Source organism: Myxine glutinosa, chromosome 3 (genome assembly GCF_964187855.1).
Source record: "Myxine glutinosa chromosome 3, kmMyxGlut1.1, whole genome shotgun sequence".
Lineage (NCBI taxonomy): Eukaryota > Metazoa > Chordata > Myxini > Myxiniformes > Myxinidae > Myxine > Myxine glutinosa.
In genome coordinates, this window is record NC_136263.1 from 62,672,689 (window position 1) to 62,697,103 (window position 24,415).

The 24,415-nt window shown below is 43.6% G+C and overlaps 1 protein-coding gene across 1 annotated transcript in view; it reads left to right on the forward strand.

The window, feature by feature from the left end:
- UBE3D (ubiquitin protein ligase E3D) overlaps nt 1-23,816 on the forward strand; it is a 96,437-nt gene extending 72,621 nt beyond the window's left edge. The window contains exons 8-11 of the mRNA XM_078774112.1: nt 7,768-7,876; nt 8,048-8,163; nt 10,335-10,473; nt 22,937-23,816. Of these exons, the coding sequence (XP_078630238.1) occupies nt 7,768-7,876; nt 8,048-8,163; nt 10,335-10,473; nt 22,937-22,996 (424 nt within the window). The 3' untranslated portion in view covers nt 22,997-23,816. The remainder of the gene's footprint in view (nt 1-7,767; nt 7,877-8,047; nt 8,164-10,334; nt 10,474-22,936) is intronic.
- Nucleotides 23,817-24,415: the final 599 nt, after the last annotated feature.

The window sequence follows — 24,415 nt, forward strand, 5'->3', positions numbered from 1 at the left end:
ACCGTGGTTTATATTGTTACGGATCTCAACGTCGGCCCCTTTTCCCCTTACCAAGGGGGGATTAATCCCCTTGTCCGCGACTGACCGACGTGAGTCCTGGGGGTCCCAACGCTCCTTCTGGTCGGGAGCAGCCAGGGTATTTGGTCTACGAAAAGTCCCAAGGACCTGAGTGCCACTCCTGACCGCGAAACAGGGGAGGGACTCCCGCTCGAACCGCGGTTTTAGATGGTCTAATTGCCGAGTGGTTTTTAGCAACCCGAAGTTCGAGTCATTAGCATTCACTAACCCGATTCCGAAACGTTGGCCAAAATCGCGCCACAGGTACTCAATCGAGAAATCACGACGACGAAACGGATGTAAAGGAAAGAAGGCAAGGTAGGAAGAACAGGGATTTATTACTACTCTTTTGCAGGCACTCTTTTGCACACCCGATCACGCGCTTCAATGTGCCCTTTCGCACCTGCGCCACTACCAACTCAGGTGTACACTCTCGCACACGTTCCACCACCACCTTACTCTCCGTGTCACACTCTGTACACTCCGACGTGCATTCTCGCTCGCACTCGGTTTCACACTCGCACTCCGATGTGCCCTCTCGCACCTGCGCCACCACCAACTCACTCTCCGTGTCACACTCCATACACTCCGACGTGCATTCTCGCTCGCACTCGGTTTCACACTCGCGCTCCGATGTGCCCTCTCGTACCTGCGCCACCACCAACTCACTCTCAGTACACTCCGACGTGCATTCTCGCTCGCGCTCGGTTTCACACTCGCGCTCCGATGTGCCCTCTCGCACCTGCGCCACCACCAACTCACTCTCCGTGTCACACTCCGTACACTCCGACGTGCATTCTCGCTCGCACTCGGTTTCACACTCGCGCTCCGATGTGCCCTCTCGCACCTGCGCCACCACCAACTCACTCTCCGTGTCACACTCCGACGTGCATTCTCGCTCGCACTCGGTTCCACACTCACGCTCTGATGTGCCCTCTCGCACTCGCGCCACCACCAACTCACTCTCTGTGTCACACTCCGGGTCACTCTCACCCTCTGTCGTGCATTCATTCTCCGACACACACTCTTTCCTCACAAGCGTGCCATTTCCACTCACACCACTCACAGGGGACCCTTCACCAACGCCCGGATGCTTTCTCGATCCCAAGCGCACGAAAATTCTTTCTGCACCAAACATCCTCCTGCAAAATCTCCCCGCACAATATACAGCACGACTCACCTGGGGGATTCTTCTCCTTCGCTCCAACACCACCTGAAAACTTTCATTGGTGTTATTAAGCACAGCATCGTGATGTGAGCAGGGACTTTGCACATTTTCCATCTTTCCCTGCCGCGAGTGCTTTTCTAAGTCCCCGGTCTCTCCAATTTCAATTCCCATGACTTCTTTTTCTTTATTCACCTCGACGACCGCTGGCTTTATTAAAATTCCCTCTTCTACCTCAGCGGTCGCCGGCTTTTCCATACCCTGGGTCGCGATCTCTATACCCGTCATTTTACCCGCGCTTTTCTCCGCCTCGCTCAACCAGCGCTTTTCGACCTGCTTTACCTTGCTGTGCACCGATGTGCCCTGCTCGCCCAACCTGCGGTCTCTGTCCCTCTCCATTTTTTCAGTACTACGGCTTGCTTCATACCGGGCTTTGTCCCTCACCAGCCCCTCACTAATTTCTTTAATTTGGTTTCTGGTACCCCTCGCTTCGTCCCTCATTGCTCCAATTTGGCCTCCCAATCGCTCACCCTGAGCCCTCGTTTCTTCCTTTTGGGTGTCTATTTTACTTTGTAATCGCTCACCCATCTTTAGCATGAGGGCCTCCATTTGCACCATGAAGAGGTTCAAATTCACCGGTGCCGCGGGCGCGGCTGCCACAACCACGTGCGAGCCGCCATTTTGTGCGCCCGAAACCTCGTGCGTGAGGGCGCCATCTTGTGCACCTGATACCCCCGCAACCACATCCTCATTGCTCTCCTCTTCTCTCTCCCCCATATACATTTCCCTGGGGTCCTGGGTCGCTTCCACCCCTTCTATCTCCCCCACCGGCACCCGATCGCCTTGATTATCCATAGCACGATTTAAATTTAGTGGTGTTTTAATAAAATTTTGGCCACTCGTAATTTTGAGTCCGCTAAGCGCACTTCAGGTCCGAATCCCGCTCCTGACACCAATTGTTGCGGATCTCACCGTCGGCCCCTTTTCCCCTTACCAAGGGGGGATTAATCCCCTTGTCTGCGACTGACCAACGTGAGTCCTGAAGCTGCCCAGCTCCCTCCAGAGAGGCAAGTGAGCAACCTCGTTCGAGACCGCAGACAAGATGTTATTTGCCGAGCGGATTAGCAGCCGCGGCTCGAACCATTAACAAAAACTAGACCGATTCTTATTCGTTGGCCAAATCGTGCCACAGGTATTCAATGGGGAAATCACAAAGACGATCGGACGAGGAAGAAGTAGAAGACAAAAGTAGGAAATAACAGGGATTTATTACTAATATTTACAAGACCAAAGAAACCAAAGAAACCAAGGAAGAAGGAAGAATACGAAAATAATGACAGAAGCAGAAGGAGATACAGTGCAATACTAGCTTACCTATACAGTCTTACTTATTCCCAGGGACAACACAAAGGACAGACGACAATCAGACTTACACGGGGAATGAAGCAGAAATGAATGGCAGGAGGTGGATGGCTGGACGGACGAGAAGGTGGGATCACAGGGCGGGAAGGATGCGGGTCCGGTTGGTGTGATGGCGCGGTTCGAGGTGAGCAGCCGCCGCCCCTCCTCAATCGTGTCCGCACGGCGGCGTTGCTTCGCGGCCGCGGTCGAAACTGCCGTCAAAGCTCAAAGCTGCGGTGGTCAAAGCTGCGGTGGATTCAAAGCTGCGGTGGGTTCAAAGCTGCAGTGGATTCAAAGCTGCGGTGGACTCAAAGCTCATCGGAGGTCTCTCGCTTATCTGTGGTTCATCTCCCGTATCTCCCTCATCTCCCGCATCTCTCGCATCTCACTCCGCAGTCCTTCCCCACCCCCTTTTATGAGGCACGTCGCGATCAAGCCACCGTCCTGTTGGAAACGCCCACCGGTGAGCTCGCCTCAGCCTTGATTGGTCGCGAGGGCTCACCGATCCTGCCCCTTGAGGAGGCGTTGGCAAAGCCACGCCTTGTTCCTGGCTTTGCCGACTCCTCCAACCTTCTGCTCCGAGATGACCTCGTGTTCAATGGAGTCTTGGGGTAAAGGTGATGCCAATAACCCCACCCAAAGTTACTGGCACTTTGAAGAGGCCATGGGGGTGTCGGAGGGATCTATCTTATGTCATTCGATGCAATGCAGAGTCAACTAATGGGAAACAGAGCCTTAAACTACATAGAATAAGAAATAACTATTTAGAAGGGTATATGGTGGCCTACGTGCTTGTACATGGACTAGCTACGGTGCACTCATTTCAATTAACAGCCAATTAAAGGGGAAATGTACATAGGAAATTTTAATACTAAATTTACAAAGTGAAGGTTCTAAGAGCCGTAACAATATTATGGGTGCATATTATGTGCATCCATCTGAGCTAACAATTTAGCAATAAGTTGGAAACTCAGGATTGTTTCTTGATTATTATTTTTTTGTTACAGGTTAATTACAGGTTATAGATGTATCAAGATTCAAATCCAGGATAGACACCTCAGAGGCAATGTTACAACAAGATATGGCAGTCCACTTGTTACAAGAATGACCACTACTACTTTGCTCTCTGTTGTCGTCTTATTCCATGAACACCTTGGGCGCTTGGGTGACTTTTCAAACTAGCTTTTGCTCTGACGTCATCCGTGCCTGCTTCACCAATCAGCGTGTGCCACCTCTTTGTAGTCCATCTCTGCTCCTATCACAATGTCCCATCTTACCCGGTCTTGTGCCAATCAACTCCCCCCCGCTCAATCACCGCTCTTCTGGGCATGGCTCTCAGCCTGCCCGTCCTTGTGCGATTCACCACGTCGGGATAATCAGCGCTAGTCCTTCACGCATGGTTTCCGGTGGTTTTATTCTTAATTGGTGGAGTTTAATGGGCGATTTTGGCTAGTGTCTAGTGCGGTGTCATAAGGAACAAAGGTATAGATTACAGAGGTATTGACACACAGGGGATTAATTAACATAATCCCTAAACTAATTAACATGACTCCACCCCTCTTGATGGGAACGAAGATACACCTTACACGACATCCGGGCTAAACAAGTACTTATGACATGGTGGTTCTTCTTCTTCATCCGGACATACGGAGCATGCTAATTTATGCAAATCTACCTGGTTCTAAGTTATCACTACCCCACACAAACATAACAATATATATATTTTTATTTTTTTTGAGATTTGCCAGGACAATTGAGCATCAAAGCTCACCTTGACAATGAGCGTGATAAAACAGCTGCAGAGTTGCACATTCATGAGGGTTTACCAACTATTTCCTGCCTTTCACTGCCATTTTATCATGTGGATTGTTTAGCTGCCTGAACATCACTTGCAATTAGATTGTGATGCACTCCCAGGCCACTGTCGATTTGTTATGGATAGATACCAGTTGTGTGATTGCAAACTTAATGTTGCTTCACTTGAACAATGGGGGTAAGCAGAAACCTTATTAAAGAAAATAACCAAGCGATGCTTGACACACAAGCCCCTGAATGCTCTGACAGAACAAAGGGTTTCTGATTACATGAGCTTATTCATTGGAAATGAAACTTGTTGACTTTTATTTTATTTTATTTTTTTCCAAAGGCAATATTATATTCCTTCATGCTGTTAACTCTAATAATTATTTTGCACCTGTTTGTGTTTCCATAGCAATGCGTTTGTGATGTCACAGCTGCGGATATGCTATTAATCAAGTTGAGAACCGTGTGTGTGTGTGTGTGTGTGTGTGTGTGTGTGTGTGTGTGTGTGTGTGTGTGTGTGTGTGTGTGTGTGTGTGTGTGTGTGTGTGTGTGTGTGTGTGTGTGTGTGTGTGTGTGTGTGTGTGTTCATTCAATATATATATATATATATATCAATTAATTACATAATGTAAAGTCATAAGCTGCAAAGGCAAAAGCAGCACTGTCCATGACATTTAAACAAAAATATTTTAATACATGGGCTAAGGCTCATAATAGAGCTGACAAACACAGTCTCGCACACGCACACATGGAGATACTGACGAGACAAACACTTAACACTGCCACTGAGCTTGGGGGAACTGCCGTCACTGCCATCACTTCCCTGGATACTCTGGGTACCAGCGAAGTCACAACAATGGTGTCGCTTTTCTCATCGCACTCAGTGGGGCATTTCCTTAGGAGGGATTTTACTCCTCCCCATGGATGCCAACTGATGGGAATTGTCCGTGCTCTATCCTTTTCAAGTAAGGAAGCAGCACATACCATTGTTAAAGTCTTTAGTATGACTTGAACCAGTCCAAACTGGATGGTTTTTTTTTTTTTATGAGACACCATCTCCTTACTGGATGGATGGCAGTTGGCTCCATACGGGAGCTCGTCCGCCCTTTGCCATGTGTTGCTTTTGGTCCTGGCAGGGTGTCACAGTCACCCTCCCCACGAGCAAAGCCAGTGAGGGGTGTCTGTTTAGTCACCGAAAACCCGACCATGTGGCAGGTAGCATTGGGTCACATGTTACCAGTGGCAGTCCCAAAACACTGACCTGACTTGTAATACTGACATGTGAACTTGGGAAAATCCCGATGAACATTACACCTGCCCTTTATTACTTGCAAAATCGAAGATTTTTCAAGTATATTGGTCGGTTGCGTTTGTGGTTCTGTCTGTCTGTCTGTTTGTCACCGGCCTACAGGTCACAATTCTAAACCGATCGTCACGAAACTTCACCAAGTTGTCAAGGTCGTCCCAATTGAGAAGCCTATTGATTTTGAGGTCAATGGTCAAAGGTCATCTGGAGGTCAAATTTCTAAAATCGCCATTTTAAATCCGATTGACTTGAAAATTGAATAACATTTATATATTGAGTCAATAAATTGGGAAATGAGCTATTTTTGAGGTCAAAGGTCAACCTGAGGTCAAATTTTAAACGTCATCAATTTTCATCCAAAAAGCCATCAATTCTCAACCGATTGACTTGAAAATTGAACAGCATTTGCAAATCGACTCACTAAATTGGGAAAAAGACTATTTTTAAGGTCAAAAGGGTCAACTCAAGGTCACACTCCCAAAATCATCACTTTTCATCTGAAAAACAGTAAATTTTCACCCGATTGACTTGAAAATTGAACAGCATTTGCATATTGCCTCACTGAATTAGGAAACCAACTATTTTTGAGGTCAAAAGGTCAACTGAAGGTCAAACTTCCAAAATCATCAATTTTCATCTGAAAACCCATCAATTTTCATCTGATTGACTTGAAAATAGAACAGCATTTGTGCATTGCCTCACTGAATTTGAAAACCAACTAGTTATGAGGTCAAAAGGTCAAAGGTCAACTCAAGGTCAAACTTCTAAAATCATCATTTTTCATCTGAAAAATCATCACTTGTCATCCTGTTGACCCGAGCTTTGATCAAGATTCTAAATTTTAATCTTCATGAAATGGACAATTTGCTGTATCAATGGAAAACTTTTTGGGGGGAGGGGGGCGGATTTTGCAAGTATCGTGCTACGCATGACGTCTTCTTGTTACTTGCAAAATCGAAGATTTTTCAAGTATATTGGTCGGTTCCGTTTGTGGTTCTGTCTGTTTGTCTGTCTGTTTGTCTGTTTGTCACCGGCCTACAGGTCACAATTCTAAACCGATCGTCACGAAACTTCACCAAGTTGTATAAGACGTCCCAATTGAGAAGCCTATTTATTTTGAGGTCAAAGGTCATCTGGAGGTCAAATTTCTAAAATCGCCATTTAAAATCCGATTGACTTGAAAATTTAACAGCATTTGCACATTGAGTCACTAAATAGGGAAACCAACTATTTTTGAGGTCAAACGGTCAAAGGTCAACCTTCCAAAATCATCATTTTTCATCTGAAAAATCGTCACTTTTCTTCCCATTGACCCGAGCTTTGATCAAGATTGTCAATTTTAATCTTGATGAAATGGACAATTTGCTGTATCAATGGAATTTTTTTTCTTGGGGAGGGGGGAAGCGGATTTTGCAAGTATCGTGCTCCGCATGACGTCTTCTTGTTTATTTATTTTTAGGTCGTGATCCCTGGTAATGTACTTTTATCGTGCTAACAAATTTGCCACATTTGGCATTCCTATTTGGGCCACAGCTCAACTGATCGGTGCGTCCTGCTGGGAACCGACAAAGATGAATCCCATATTGATTTTTCCATCATTTCCTGGACTTCCTTGTTGTTAATGCAAAATACCTCTTTTATTATGCAATGTACTGGTATTTGAAAGAGGCCATTTGGATATGAAGTACACAAAATTATGTTGTTTTAACCTCCTATCCTCCACCCACAACTACCCTTTCCCCCTCCATTCCCCCCATTCCAAACATTAAATCTCACATTTTTGTTTGTATCTCCCGCCCAACCGTTTCAATTTCTTCCTGTCCTCCCACATTTCACTACTGGCCCTCATCCTCCAATCCTTCATTATTGACATTGACAGGTGGGGAGGCTGAAGTGTGGTGTGGGGAATTATTGTGTCATATTAGCATTTTGGGTCAGGGTGTGTGGTTGTAGGATTCTTCCTATATTCCTGGTATGTTTCAGTTTTTTTTGTAATCTCACCCGTCGCATTTTCCATTCCGTATTTTTGAGCCAGGTGTGGTTCAGTGGAGAGCTTCATTGCTCATCGCCTGATGGACCTTTCCCAAAGTCTCTCAACCTTTCGCTTCCGAGTCAACACACCATGTGGCCACACGACTTTGTTGGTGCGTCCATTGTGAAATGTGGGAACATCCAAGCATTAAATCTTTTGGTGACATTGTTCGTCGATACATACCTACCATGTAACGAGACTCGGTGCTGGATTTTGTGTAATGTATACCGTTTGTCCTTTGATCTCTTGACCTGTTTATATTTATTCATTTTACCTTCTGCAGCTCTGGGCGTTGAACTCGGACACTCTGTTCATCTCAAGGCTACCAACGGACACTGGGATTAGACCCACCATCACGGGTCATGCTGTGATCAAAGTACTATACAGCGACAGCAGAAGGTGTGTCTTGACGCATGGAGTACTGTATATCGGTTCAAATTATGCAAACAATTGTCTTTCATAATACTAGGACGTGCCCGTACGTGGGTGCCCGTACGTGCGTGCAAAAAAACATGCGTGCAAACAACAACAACAAAAAAAAACTTTGAAACCACGTGGCAGTAACGACCACAGAACCCCCCCCCCCCTCTATTTACATGAAATGGTTTGGTCCATTCGCAACGACCACAGAACCCCCCCCCCCCCCCCCCTCTATTTACATGAAATGGTTTGGTCCAAAGCGAACGGCTTGCGGAGTTTGGTAAAGAAATCGCCATAGCTCGGTAACTACTTGTCCGATTAATATGAAACCTTGAAAAGGCACATCCTCGGGTCCCCAGCAATATACCTGGCAAGTTTCAAGTATATCGGACCCGTGGTTGTCGAGAAACAGCGGTCACAGACAAACGACAAACACACAGACATACACACAGACATACACACAGACATACAGAGATTACTGGAATTATAGATAGATGGACTCCCTTCCTCACAAGAGAAAGCCACTGCTGATAATTATCAGTAATTTTACCATCAATTTTACCAATAATGGTAAAATTATAATTTTACCATCAATTATCCTGTTACCCTCACCAACGAACCACCGGGAGGTGGCTCTCACTGCATGAGATTAGCAGGGTTTTTTTTTTTTTTGGTTTTTTTTTTTTTTTTGTATACAAGATCGAGGCTCGTGAAAGAGCTAACATTAATCACACAAAAAGACAAACCGACACACAAAACACAAAAAACAAGGGGAGCGGCAGACAAGATGGGGAGAGAGGGGGAAGGACACAAAAGAGAGGGGGAAGAGGGGGAAGGACACAAACACAACATTTGAGAGCAGGGACATCGGGAGGACTTGGGGGGAGGTGGGAGAGGAATAAAACATATGAACACTGCAAGGACTCTGGGGTGAATTACCGGGGGTAGAAAAGATCAAGGTTTTCGATGGGGGAAGATAAGAGATGGTGGTGAACAGCTGTTTTAAAGACCTGGAGGGAGGAGTGGGATTGAAGGGAGTGGGGGAGTTTGTTCCAGAGGCGGGAGAAAAGGGGAATGAAAGAGTGAAGGTGAGCAGAGAGCCTAGACTTTGGCAGTTTAACCATAAGAGGGTTGCAGGCAGATCTTGTGTGACCTGAAGGAATATTGGGGGGACAGAGCACAGAGAGAGCTGGGGGAGCAAGGCCGGATAGGAGTCGGTAGAAGACAGAAAGACCACCAACCTGCCTGCGGTGAGTGAGTGAAAGGCCCTCGGTGTTGACTACATCGCAGGAGATTCCAATGATTCTGAAAGCTTTGGCCTCAACAGCGTGAAGCCGAGCAAGGTGTGAGGCAGGAGCACCAGCCCAGAGGGGGGAACAGTATTCCATTGATGGAATGGGTTTTCACGCATGTGAACTCAGATGTCCAATTGAATCAATAATAGGTGGCTTCGCTGAGCACAGTGAGGTCCAGGCTGTGTGCTGCACATTCTGATTGGCTAGATTCGTCCAATCAGCAGACTGTTCTTGATGAGCATGGTCAGCATGGTCAGCTGCAAAGTGGGACGGTCACGTTTCATTTCCATATGTTCGAGGACAGGTTTGATAGATCGTGGGAAATTTTAAAACAATAAAATACATGGGCCTCATTAACAGTTTATTTACCACTTTTCTTTTATTTCACACATATAAATGGGAAAATGGAATATTTGTTTTTTCAATTTGTGTGATACCTTATTTTGAAACCCCATTTAAAACATCTGGTGGAAACCTGCTCAGTAGGTGTATGTAAAATGCCATCTTTTATGGAGCGCTAGCAATGCACGAGATTTATTTTACAATTCTGGAGTTTTGTTCCTCGGTGGACAGGTAATTGTTTCTGAAGTTTCCTTTTGATGTTCTTTGATAGTTCTTCCATATTTGTTTTGCATACTTTTTATAGTTTTGCATACAGGCAGAATGTGAACTAGACGTCCACGTGTTTAAGAACATGAGATACTCCTGCTATGAAAATGAACACTGCGGGGAACTTGGGACATCAGGTCCAGATTATTCAATTGCATTGATGCAAATACAAAAACATCTCTGCTGCTCCTGCTGCTGTTGTTATTGTTTTCTTGACCTCTGACTCTCTGACCCCTGATTTTTCAGTCTGGCTTGTTCTTGGGAGAATGACTTCAAGGTTCAGACTCTGGAGTTACCTGTACGTACATGCCACGAGCTTGCCAACACCTTGCAGCAGAGCACAAGCACCATGCCACCCTCGCTGCGCTCACTCAACCACTTCCAGGTCATGGAGTTCAATGTCTTGGGCTTGATTATGTTCTGTAAGCTGAGTTTTATGTTTTGTGGTATGTCCTGTAAGCAGTGCGTTTTATGCTTTGAATGTTCTGGAAGCCGTGAGTTTTGTGCTACGTTTGGTAAGCCGTGAGTTTTATGTTTTGCTGTATGTCCTGTAAGCCGTGAGTTTTATGTTTTGCTGTATGTCCTGTAAGCCGTGAGTTTTATGTTTTGAGGTATGTCCTGTAAGCCGTGCGTTTTGTGGTATGTTCAGCAAGCCGTGAGTTTTATGTTTGCTGTAAGTCCTGTAAGCTGTGTTTTGCTGTATGTCCTGTAAGCTGTGGGTTTTGTGGTATGTTCTGTAAGCCATGAGTTTTATGTTTGCTGTATGTCCTGTAAGCTGTGAGTTTTATGTTTTGTTGTATGTCCTGTAAGCTGTGGGTTTTATGTTTTGCATGATGTTCTGCAATCCAGGAGTTTTAGGTTTTACTGTGTGTTCTGTAAGCCATGAGTTTTATGTTTTGTGGTATGTTCTGTAATTCAGGAGTTTTAGGTTTTATAGTATGTTCTGTAAGCTGTGAGATTTGTGTTTTGCTGTGTTCTGTAAGCTGTGAGTTTTATGTTTTGCGCTATGTTCTAAAAGCCGCGAGTTTTATGTTTTGCGGTATGTTCTATAATCCAGGAGTTTTAGGTTTTGCTGTTTGTCCTGTAAACCGAGCGTTTTGTGGTATGTTCTGTAAGCCATGAGTTTTATGTTTTGCATGATGTTCACAAAGCTATGAGTTTTATGTTTTGTGCTGTGTTCTATAAGCTGTGAGTTTTCTGTTTTTGAGGTATGTTATATAAGCTGTGAGTTTTATGTTTTACAGTATGTTCTGTAATGCAGGAGTTTTAGGTTTTGCTTTGTGTTCTGTAATCCAGGATTTTTTTGGTTTTGAGGTATTTTCTGTAATCCAGGAGTTTTCGGTTTTGAGGTATTTTCTGTAATCCAGGAGTTTTAGGTTTCACGGTATGTTCTGGAAGCCATGACTTTTGTTTTGCACTATGTTCGACAAAGCCGCGAGTTTTATCTTTTGTGGTATTTTCTGTAATCCAGGAGTTTGATGTTTTGCTGTATGTCCTGTAGACCGAGCGTTTTGTGGTATGTTCTGTAAGCCATGAGTTTTATGTTTTGTGGTATGTTCTGTAATTCAGGAGTTTTAGCTTTTATGGTATGTTCTGTAAGCTGTGAGATTTATGTTTTGCTGTGTCCTGTAAGCTGTGAGTTTTATGTTTTGCGCTATGTTCTAAAAGCCGCGAGGTTTATGTTTTGTGGTATGTTCTATAATCCAGGAGTTTTAGGTTTTGCTGTATGTCCTGTAAACCGAGCGTTTTGTGGTATGTTCTGGAAGCCATGAGTTTTATGTTTTGCATGATGTTCTAAAAGCTATGAGTTTTATGTTTTGTGCTGTGTTCTATCAGCTGTGAGTTTTATGTTTTACAGTATGTTCTGTAATGCAGGAGTTTTAGGTTTTGCTTTGTGTTCTGTAATCCAGGATTTTTTTGTTTTGAGGTATTTTCTGTAATCCAGGAGTTTTCGGTTTGGAGGTATTTTCTGTAATCCAGGAGTTTTAGGTTTCACGGTATGTTCTGTAAGCCATGAGTTTTGTTTTGCACTATGTTCGACAAAGCCATGAGTTTTATGTTTTGCGCTATGTTCTGTAAGTCATGGGTTTTATGTTTTGCATGATGTTCTGCAATCCAGGAGTTTTAGGTTTTGCGGAATGTCTTATAATTAAATCGAGGAGTTTTAGGTTTTGAGGTATTTTTTGTAATCCAGGAGTTTTCGGTTTTACTGTGTGTTCTGTAAGCCATGAGTTTTATGTTTTGTGGTATGTTCTGTAATTCAGGAGTTTTAGGTTTTATGGGATGTTCTGTAAGCTGAGATTTATGTTTTGCTGTGTTCTGTAAGCTGTGAGTTTTATGTTTTGTGGTATGTTCTATAATCCAGGAGTTTTAGGTTTTGCTGTATGTCCTATAAACCAGGAGTTTTATTATTTGAGGTATTTTCTGTAATCCACGAGTTTTGTGGTTTGCAGTATGTTCTGTAATCCAGGAGTTTTAGGTTTTACGCTATGTTCTGTAAGCCATGAGTTTTATGTTTTGTGGTATGTTCTGTAAGCCGTGAGTTTTATCTTTTGCAGTATGTTCTGTAAGCTGTGAGTTTCATGTTTCGCTGTGTTGTGTAAGCTGTGAGTTTTATGTTTTGCGCTATATTATATAAGCGGCAGGTTTTATCTTTTGCGTTATGTTCTATAAGCCGTGAGGTTGCTGTTTTGCGGTACTTTGTATAAGCCATGAGTTTACTGTTTTGCGGTATGTTCTGTAAGCCGCGAGTTTTGTGGTATACTCTAAGCCTTGAGTTTTGCTGTATGTTCTGTAAGCCACGTGTGTTTTGCGGTAAGTTCTGTAAGCAGTGCATCTTATATTTTGTGGTATGTTCTGTAAGCCGAGTTTTATGTGTTGTGGTATGTTCTATAAGCTATGAGTTTTATGTTTTGCGGTATGTTCTGTAAGGCGTGTTTATGTTTTGTGGTATGTTCTGTAAGCCATGAGATTTATGTTCCACGGTATGTTTTGTAATCCATGAGTTATGTTTTCTGTTATGATCTGTAAGCCGTGAGTTTTAGGTTTTGGGGGATGTTCTGTCGGCTGAGTTTTATATTTTGCCATACGTTGTGTACACCATGAGCTTTGTGGTATGTTCTCTAAGCTGAGTTTTATATTTTGTAATATGTTCTGTAAGCCATGAGTTTTATTTTTTGCCGTATGTTGTGTGAGCTGTGAGTTTTATGTTTTGCGGTATGTTCTCTCAGCCGAGTTTTATATTTTGTCATATGTTCTGTACGCCGTGAGTTTTGTGGTATGTTCTGTAAGCCATGAGTTTTATATTTTGCAGTATGTTCTGGAAGCTGTGCATTTTATGTTTTGCAGTATGCAAGTAACACATGATAGAATCGCATCTCATGTGTAACAATTCAAATGTTCCATAGTGGTCATGTGTTGATATAGCATGCCGATTGGTTGTCATGCAAGCAATCAGAAAATGCCATACCTGGAGGACTATAAAGGTGTAGCTGGTGATATAATTGTAGTATGGTAACTGTGTGGTGAATACTATAGCCCCAGGGAAGGAAATATGACATGACAAGCATATAATAATCAGTCTTAGTTTGTGAAGGCTACTCCGTGCAGCAGATTGCACCTTGACTTCACGTTTCAGCGGGAGTTATATGCTATGAGTATATGCGAAACTGGGTATGTTCTCTTCATGATAGAGGACAATCCAGAAGAGATTACCTTGCGAATGACCGAGCTGAAAGTACGGGTGTTAACATTTATTTAAGGACAGTAAGATACACATCAGCACATGGTGGTCTCAATGGATGTACAGTGCATTCAGAAAGTATTCTCAACCCCTTCACTTTTTTCACATTTTGTTATGTTGCAGCATTATGCTGAAATACCCCATAATGCCCCATAATGACAAAGAAAAAACAGGATTTTAGAAAGTTTTGCAAATTTATTTTAAAGAAAAAACTGAACATACTGAAAAAACAAACAAGAACTTAGGGACAACTCTGTGAAGGTCCTTGAGTGGCCCAGCCAGAGCACTGACTTAAACCCAATCGAACATCTCTGGAGAGACCTGAAAATGGCTGTCCACCAACAATCCCCATCCAACTTGACAGAGCTTGAGAAGATCTGCAGAGAAGAATGGCAGAAAATCCCCAAATCCAGGTGTGCAAAGCTTGTCGCGTCATACCCAAGAAGACTCGAGGCTGTAATCGCTGCTAAAGGTGCTTCAACTAAGTACTGAGTTAAGGGTCTGAATACTTATGTCAATGTGATATTTCAGTTTTTTATTTTTAATAAATTTGCAAAACTTTCTAAAATCCTGTTTTCTCTTTGTCATTATGGGGTATTGAGTGTTGATTGATGAGGGAAAAAATGAATTTAAACGATTTCAGCATAAGGCTGCAACATAACAAAATGTGAAAAAAGTGAAGGGGTCTGAAAACTTTCTGAATGCACTGTATAGCTGCTGTGGAGAGGCAACCAAACAAAAAGGCTGAAATGGGCAACAGAAATGAAACGGTGGGATGACCATACCTGGAAGAAGGTTCTTTATAGAAGAGTCCAAGTTTGAACTGTTTGGCAATAATTCACTGCAGTTTATTTGAAGGTGGACCAGGGATCGGTATTACAGTAGGTGTACAACAGCTACAGTGAAGCATGGGGGTGGATAAATACAAGTGTGGAGTGTCAGAGATTTATGTAAAAACTAAAGTACTCTGACTGCCAACAGGTACAGGCAGGTTTTGATTCTTCAGAGCTCCTCTCATTAGGTGGGGCTTCATCTTCCAACATGACAATGCCCTCCAAGCATACGGCCAACGTGGTGAAAAATAATCTGGAATGCTATGTAAAGGGGCTGATGGAACGCTCACAAATATGTCAGTCCTGATATGAACATCTGAGGCTATATGGGGTTATATGGATACTGATAAAGGCAAACAGCAACCAAACACCCTGGATGAATTGTGGAAAGTGCTCCAGGATACTTGGAATAACATTCCACAATCATACATTGATAAACTGTGGGGGCATGAAAACAAGGTGCCACGCTCTATATAAAGCAAAGGGCTCACGAACCAAATACTAAATGCAGTGTCCCTGATCTGTTCTTCTGGCTGCGTCAGACGGTCCTCTGAAAAGTTGCTCCGTTGGGCTGAAATCGTGACTCAGCAGAAACTCTACTTTTCAGTTCGTATTAAAGCAACCGGTTATCATTGCCGGGGCAATGTCACAGGAAAGGTCACAGGAAAGGTCACAGGTCCTACTTCCCTTTTTACAGCAGATTAAATTAGTTATTTTTTGTTTCTCGAAAGTGCAAATACCTTGACTTTTTCTTGATTTTCCACCACAATGCATCTCTGTTACATGGATTGAAAGATTGAGTGTTGTATGAAGCTTAGAGGTAGTCATTTAATAGTCCCTACTCCATCAGCTCTCAGATGGGAGCAGTAAGGCGTTTGCTTTGTGAACTGGTAGTGGCAGCCAGGAAGAGTTAACGGAAGTTTTTAATTAGCTACCGGAGTCCTTCGTGCCACTGTTATTTAACCAGTGCAAATTTATTTTATTTTAGATGAAGTCCTTTGCTTTCAAGTGACAATTCTTAACAAAAGAAGTAACTTGTAAAGCAGTCCAACCCGTCCTAATTATACAAGCCCATTGCCGCGTTGTACATCGAGCTGTCTGCTATCACTGCCCATTGAAGGATGTTTCAAGGATTCAGTTTTATTTATTTATTTATTTTTCCTCTATTGAGTGGAATCCCATCTCCTGGTTACTTTTATTATCTGGTCCTTTTGAAATTCACATATAGTTCACCATATGTGAGATTGCAAGCTTTCCAATTGCAGTGCATTACAATTCCAAAACTTTCCATTGCAGGTTTCATCACATGTCCATGAGTTGTATAGGAATGGCTTATCGTGGCTTTAATAATCTATCTGCGTGTATTTTTTATTACCCTGTATGTTGCCGGGCCCTGCCGTTCATTCCATTTGAACTGTAATAATTCCAAGCTAAGTTTACGCACATATGTAAATGATGGAATTCCACTGTAATTCTTTGTAGGTATGGTCGTACAAGAGGCAAACAAAAAAGAATGCGGCACTACAAGGTTCTGGCGTGGTACCTATGTACCATGTGATTACGTTTGATGTTCATTTTCCGCGTGGCTTCATCTTCCATCAAGTTCAACCAGTCCTATGGTTGTGTGCGTGGCACTCCGCTGTGATATTTTTGCCTGCACACCACGATGTTAACAACTCTAAAAATTGTGTGGGAGAGAGACCGGTAATGAGGCATTTATAGGGGAGGAGAAGGGGGAGTGTATAGTGAGTCGATGTGTCACGTGTCAGGACAGAATTTTGGAAAAGTGAGAAATGGATGGGTGGAGAGGAACAGAATGGGTAGGGGATGCACAGAGCGAGGAGGAGACCTGTATGATGGTAGTGGAGAGGTTTGTTTTGCAGTATCTTGGGTTTCTTTTGTTTGTATATTTGTCTGTATGGAGTGCACCTTTATTGTTTTCACCCCCTCATCGCTACCCCCACTCCTGTGTCGCCTTACCTTCCATTACCTGTCTTCCCTTTATCTCGTGAGCTGCTCACGACCCCCTGACAGGCCATGCTAGCTCCGTCGATGGCATTCTCGGCACCGTTGTACAGCTCGATTGATAACCTCGTTATAGTTTCACCTTTGCTCATGCTGCGGCACGTTACATTTTGGTTTTGCCTTTCTCTTCTTCTCCCTTGACACCATCTTTACCAGAGATGAAGATCCATTGTTAATTTTTGCAAAGCCATGTAGCATCTGGACTAATTAGGGTACACGAGGCATCTGCACCTCACAAATACTTTGTACTGTAATTGTCATTTTACAACCATCAAGGTAGTTTGAATGCGTTGGCTGTAGCACCTTAAATGGTGTGCACCTATCTTTATAATGACAATAATAACTAGAAGGCACTCGGTGGAGCGCATATCTCCTCCAGGCTGAAAAGTTTACATGTTGTATCCCAATGATAGGTCGCATCTGGATCCGGACCTGAACCAAATCCCAATGATAGGTCGCATCTGGATCCGGACCTGAACCAAATCCCAATGATAGGTCGCATCTGGATCCGGACCTGAACCAAATCCCAATGATAGGTCACATCTGGATCCGGACCTGAACCAAATCCCAATGATAGGTCGCATCTGGATCCGGACCTGAACCAAAGTCGAATCGGCATGTTATTTTCACTCGACCAACTCGTCCACCTAGTTTTGTTATAACTCGTCCACAACTTTTTGAAGCATCATGCTGTGTATCGTTTTTCGCCCTTTCTCTCGATGATGAAGAATCATTTAAGAAATTGAAATATTCTTGTATCCTGATCCGGATTAGTATCTTCACCAAAATCGAATCAATTAGTCCTTGCCACAAACCCAACCTGTCCACCAAGTTTCATCCAAATCCGTCCACAACTTTTTGAGATATCCTGCTATATGTCGGTTTTAGCCTAATCACTCAATGGTGCAGAATCACTTTAAAAATTTATACTAGCCGGATCCCAATCTGGTTCTTCACCAAAATCTATACACTACCTCTCACAAACAGACGAACAAACAGACAGGGGTGAAAACATAACCTCCATTCACCTTCGGTGGTGGAGGTAAAAATGATGCAGTCGACCCGCAGACTCGTCGAGAGGGATGGAAACGCTGGTGAACAACAACCACCACTTTCAGCGCTTGCAAGATCGAGTGTGCGCCACTGTGCCCGTGGCTGTTCCATGGACCATCTCCGAATGTTTGACAAGACCCCTCTCCTCTTGACCCTATTTTCTTTATCTATTGTACTGATGCGGCTTCCGAAGCCCTCTCCCAAACCCTATAACCTATAACCCTCTCCCAAATCTCTCACTATCAACTGCCAATCGTTACCAATATGTCCTCTTGTATTTACCTTTCCCCATGCGCCCACCCACATGGCAATTGCTTATTATTTGTGTATCTCCTGTGTTTAATTATTTTGCCTTTATCTTGAATACTACTTTTTATAACATTGCTGTGCCTTGGACTATTGAGTTTCTCGTTTGTATAACTATTTGGATGCCTCTTGTGAGGGAGCTTCGTCTTCACTCGACTTACAATGCATTTTATTTACACCAAGTTATTGAACAATTTTTTTCCTGATTTTATGTTGATATTGGTCAGCACGTTAATCTTAGTTACCAAATATTTATTCTTTGGGTTTAAAGCATTTATTTCACCAAATTTGCTCCACTTGATGGCATCACTAGTACGCCCGATGACGTCATAAGTACGACCCTTCGCTTTCTGTGTATCCGTGATGATCATGTTTTCCTGAGCATGGAAAGGAAGCAAAGTTGTAAAAGACGTAATAATGGTCGTAGATATGTACCTTTAGTCCTTTACCCTCACCTGCAGAACAACCAGGAAGATGAATTTGGCAAGTAGGATGTAGCTGTAACTAGAACCAGAGGCCTTGCCAAAAACAAAACGATTTTCAGCATCAACTAAAATCAAAACGCCAATGGCTGTGAGAAATAAGGAAATGTACTATCAAGCAGTTCTATGTAGGCCTAAGTGTGCCCAAAAGATCAATGGCAAGCAAAGGCAACTGGTAAGTAGGTTTAGCTTAAGTCTTGCATTTCTTATTCCCTGATTGAGGCCTTGGTGCCATTATCTAGATTCGAGAACCTGGTTGGTTGTGTATTCTCCTTGCCACAATTCAGCTCTGAAAGAAGCAAGCTTTCCATACATTGTAGCACTAATGTATATGTGATGCTTGTTCAAACAGGCCAGAAATTATGACTACCTATCCATTGTTCCTGCATTTGTTAATGGCATGATTTAAAATCAGGTCAGCATCGTTGCAATGCTGCAGAAAAACAACAACAACAACAAAGATTTCTGAGGATGCTTTTGTCATTTGTAATTGAGGTGGCTAACAAAAAGCAGGGGACAATCCCATAAAGTAATAGTATAGATGTACATATTGATATAGTCTGTCTGTATTTGTCTTTGTTCCTTCGCAAACGGGCAGTATGTTGGTTTCAGTACTCAGGGGTCCAAACAGTTCAAACAGAAGCCTTGGATGATAAATCAGTGGTGCAGGTGATGGATTTCTCGAAGCATGAATTGTACTTGTCCACCACTATACAGAGAGCATCGTTATCTCAACAACAAGAATTCTCAGCTTGTATTTACTGAACGATGCATGTAATGTATTCACACCTGAAAAAGAATAAGCAATATTATTCAATTCCCTCCTATTATAGACCAACGCTCAGAGGGGAACCAAGGTGTGGAAGCACTATGCTATAGCACTCCTCACCTTGGCTAATGTACCTAGCAGGCCCCCAACGTACTGATTAAACATCAGGAGTCGAGATGATGTAATAACTAAAACATATTTGCTTAGTATCCTTTTTTTTTTTTTTTTTTACAAACAGAATGCATCGACACCGAAGGCATCGGGATCATTAGGCATGCCAGGGGCTTCGCCATCCCCTCCGTTGCTAAGTGGCTTTGGGATCAAGGCAGTCAGGCAGAATTGAGGTAACTCCACGCCAATAACAGTGGCCGATCTGGAATTTATTTGATGCTGGTCTGATAAATGGAACATGTCCATCAATCTTGGAAAATCTTAGTCTCTCCCTACCACTTGGGAAGGATTGTCAAACTAATCCACCTGTCCATTTTGATTGCCAGCTACTGGTAGAGATTCAGTCTCTTGAATTTCCTGGTCTCACCACCAGCCATGACCTCTCCTGGACCAAACACAGCAAAGCTGGCCTCCAAAGCTAGCCACAGACTGGGCATCCTCCATCGATCCAAGTCTTTCTTTGGAAAATCAGAACTACTCACAGTCTACAAGATATTCTCTGGAGCTCATTGGACTACAGCTTCTACATATCGGCTGGCTTCCTAGTATTGATCAGTGTCTCCTGGATTCTGTGGAATATAAAGCTTTAAACATTATTGGAATCTCCTGTGATGAGGGCGAAGCACGAGTTCTGTTGCTTTCACATTGCAGGCAGGTCGGTTGTCTCCCTACTTATTTACCACCTCTTTTCCAACATTGCTTCATCTGCACTCTCAGTACTCTCTGATCCTCCCTGGCAACTCCAGGGTGCACATGTTCTTCCAGTAACTCACTTCTGGTTAAACTTACAATATCCAGGCTGACTGCACATTTCAACAACAACATCTGCACAACCATTTAATTTCTCGTTACTCCCATGTATGGAACCACCTCCCAGAGCATTCTTCCCTCCAGGTCTTTAAGCAGGCAGTGCACCACCATCTCTTGTAACCCTCCCCCACCCCATCCTGACCTATGATCTTCATTAACCTTCGCAACTTAACCCTCCTACTTGCTGGTTTCAGTGTTTCCCCTCTCTCTCTCTCTCTCTCTCTCTCTCTCTCTCTCTCTCTCTCTCTCTCTCTCTCTCTCTCTCTCTCTCTCTCTCTCTCTCTCTTATTTCCTCGTTTGTTCATTCCGTTGCTGATTGTGCCCAGTTGCTGCCCTGCTACCTATCAGTTCAACCCTGGTCTTCCATCAGCCTCGCTCTTGCAGAGAAACAAATTGGACTGATCAAATTTGTAATTTTCACAGTCTTTTTAAGTACAGAACTTGAAAAATCTGCCAATTGATGCCAGACATGGGTTGTACTTATGACAACATAATTATAGGGGTGGAGATTTGCCACATTTAATCTCCACACAACGGAAGAATTGTCCGCTTCCAGTCCGACATTGCATTGAAAAGCTTGTTTCTCCAAGTTATCAATCGCAAATGACGTTTTTTGTCCCCCGTCGCACCGCGGAGCGAAAGGGGGACTATGGCTTTCCCCTCCGTCCGTGCGTACGTAGTGCATGCGTAAGCGAAGGACCGAATTCTAATTTGGTGTGTGGGTGCAACCCACGTCAAAATCCAAGATGGCCGCCGCCATGTATGTCTGGCGCCATGTATGTCTGAACCTTGTGAGCGGAATATCTTGAAAAATAAACGAACTATTAACTTCTAATCTGATGTGTGGGTGTATCTGGGCATACGGAAGAACGCTATTGAAAATTGGGTCGCCACGTCAAAATCCAAGATGGCCGCCGCCATATATGTCTGAACCTTGTGAGCGGAATATCTTGAAAAATAAGCGAAGTACCAACTTCTAATCTGGTGAAGTGGGTGTATCTACGCATAAGGAAGAATGCTTTTGAAAATTGGGTCGCCACGTCAAAATCCAAGATGTCCACCACCATATATATGTCTGAACCAGCGAAATATTTTGAAAAATAAACGAACTACTAACTTTTAATCTGGTGTGTGGGTGTATCTACGCATAAGAGAGAACGCTATTGAAAATTGGGTCGCCATGTCAAAATCCAAGATGGCCGCCTTGCGTCTTCCACTTTGTCAACTCGCATCACTTCACCGACGGGGGACCAAGGCGTAACGCTTGTCCACACCGGGGATGGACTTGTGACGTAACAATGAATTAATTTGCGACAAGTAATGTCAGACACTTCCTGAACCATTGGGGTTGCACTTTTATCTGTGACTTGTACAATGTCGGACTGTAATTGCAATTCATCAAATCACTTTAAATACTGTTTTTTTTGGTATTCGCTTCCTCTATTCTTTTTTGTTTTGTATCAACATTTGGGGAAAGGTTTTTGTGTTTGAGCAAATAACTTTTCTCTTTTTTTATCCGTGTTTGAGGCTTGTGGACGAGCTTGAGCAAAATGGAAAGGGGACCCTTTTATCTAAAATAATAATAATAATTAAAACGCTAAAGGTGTCTGTACTTGTGATTTAGATTTACCAGTCTAAGTTTTCATTGTTTTCGGTTGTACTTTCATCTCTGTGAAGAAACTACATCACATGGAATTGAAGGCAAATATGTCAGAAAAGAGAGCTGGGATCAGAGTATGCAAATCAGAAAGTTTTGCAGCTCAAATTATGGAGACAGTTGTTGACATACTCGCATATGGCCTGCCTATAGAAGGTGAAATGGTTGTCCTTGTCGGATTCTTTTTTTTGTACAGAGTCAAGGCTCATGGAAGAGCTAGAACACTGGATCAGGACGTGTCAGGACAAAAGGAACGGCAGAAAGAGGGGGGAACCATCAACAGCAGGGTTGAAGGACAAGACAGGAGACTTGGACAAATAATGTGTGTTGGGGGTATGAGGTTAGGGGGCCAAAATGGATATGGAAACAAGCTCTCAGGAAGGAAAAACTGTAAATTTGGAAAGAGGTAGGGTTGGGAAATGGATTAATGGGGGTAGAAAAAATCATGGTTTTGGATGGGGATTTACTACCAGAGGTTATTTTTATTATTTTTAAATAACGGAGGTTATTTTTTCACCTATGTCTGTCTGTGAGCAGGATATCTCAAAAAGGCAGGATCATCTGTTAAAATGGCTGCTGAATGTCTCAGAATATTAGTCTGTGTTATGTAGAACAACTGCTTGTAATCCTGGCTCACTGCTTACCTCCACTCATTTGTTCCTCTTTTCTTTCACCTGTGGAACCAATTTCCAAAGTCTGTTCAATCTCATTCTTCTTGCCAAGGCTTCAACATAGCTGTTAACCACCATCTCAGGTCATCCCCCATCCATACCCATGATCTTTTCTACCCTCATTAACCTTCCCCAAGCACACCCCTGCCTTTCCAGGTTATTGTTTTCTCTCCTCTCACCATTGTTTTTCCCCTTGTGATTGAACGATCTGGTTCAGACCTGTATAAAGAGTAACCCAATAGCCTTGTGAGTGCAGAACCTATTAACCACAATGGAACTGTGCTGGTTATGACCTTGGCAATGACGTGTGATCTTTGATATGTGTGCAGGTTGGTTATCTTCGGCTTGAGCCTGCGGTCAAGCTTGTGGGCTCCTCAACTCCTGCCTGAAGCTGAAGGGTGGTGCAGTGGCCGGGCCGAGAGTTAATTGGGCAGATGTTTTTGTAGTTGAAATGGGTGCGGGTGAGTGGGGTGGGAGACGGAAAGAGTATTGATGGACAAAGCTTAGTATAAAATGACAAAATGGCAGAGAAAATGAGAAGAATAGAAAATGTGAAAGTTGCGTTAAGGAGAGGTGAGGGGCTGATTAACAGTGTGAGGTTGGACCTTACCCCCCCCCCCCCCCCCCCCTTTCCACCCACACCTCTGCCATAACCTGCCCCTGCTCAGGGAATATCAGCAACAATGATATGGTTTGTCATATTAAAAAAGTACTCTGAATTCTTGTGGCTGTAAATATTTCCACCCGTTTTTAAATCCCATTTGGCTATAAATAATGTGTGCCCGGGGAAGTGGGAGGAGGGCGGGGTGAGGGCAGAGGCAGTGTAACCGCCAGACAAAACGTCTCAAAGGTAAAAGGACATCCCTGTTTAAAGTTCATCTCCTGGGACTTGTTAGCTACCGGAGTATTCTATATGGACCGGCAGACAACTCGTGCCAGGATCACACATGGATGGTAGCTATGGCTATTTGAACACCCCTCACTGCCTTGTTTATTAATTTATTTATTGCCACCACCCCTCAACAATAATTCGACCGATTGCTAGCATTTCTGTACAATTCCATAATCCAATCAATTCGTTTCTTGTTCTTTTCCAGCTCTTTTCGTTTGGAAGCAAAGCTACTGAAAAAGTAAACTCCCTTCACCTTGATTCCTTTGTACACCACTGTGAGAAAAATACGTCAGAAAATAAAGGTCAAAGTTTATGCACTTTGTGTAACAAGCTGTTCTTGCTGCCTTCAACTGTTCCGGGTAATGCATTATCATACAGCCTCCTGCTCTCATCCAGCTTCCCATCCCATGTTCCTCACATTCATTCCGACGTGCACCCCACTTCTCCCACATATCCCTCTCCAAGATTCCCAAACTGTATACTGTATACCATTATATACCCCCATTCTGTTCCATCCACGACTCCGCTTCCCCCTTTTTTTTTTAACACAATACGCAACCGTTTGCCCTCCCAAGAGCCTGTTCCCTCATCTACCCTGTAAGGATCTCTCCTTGGAATAAACCACCTTTAGAGGCCATTTTTCCCCGCAAGCGGGGGTTGGCCTTTTTCGGGGACCGTGGTTGTTGTTGTTTTTTGGTCCCCTTTTTGAAGCAATGTTTTACGGCCGGATGCCCTTCCTGACGCCAACCCTTTTTGTCGCCTTTTTACGACAAACAGGGAATTACCAGTGAACTGGTACTCAATTAGCCGACCTCGGAAGGATGACAGGCTGAGTCAACCCCCCTGGCGTTAATTCAGCGATTGACCGGGATTCGAACCCAGGATCCTAGGATCCTAAGCCCTCACCCTAGCCGCT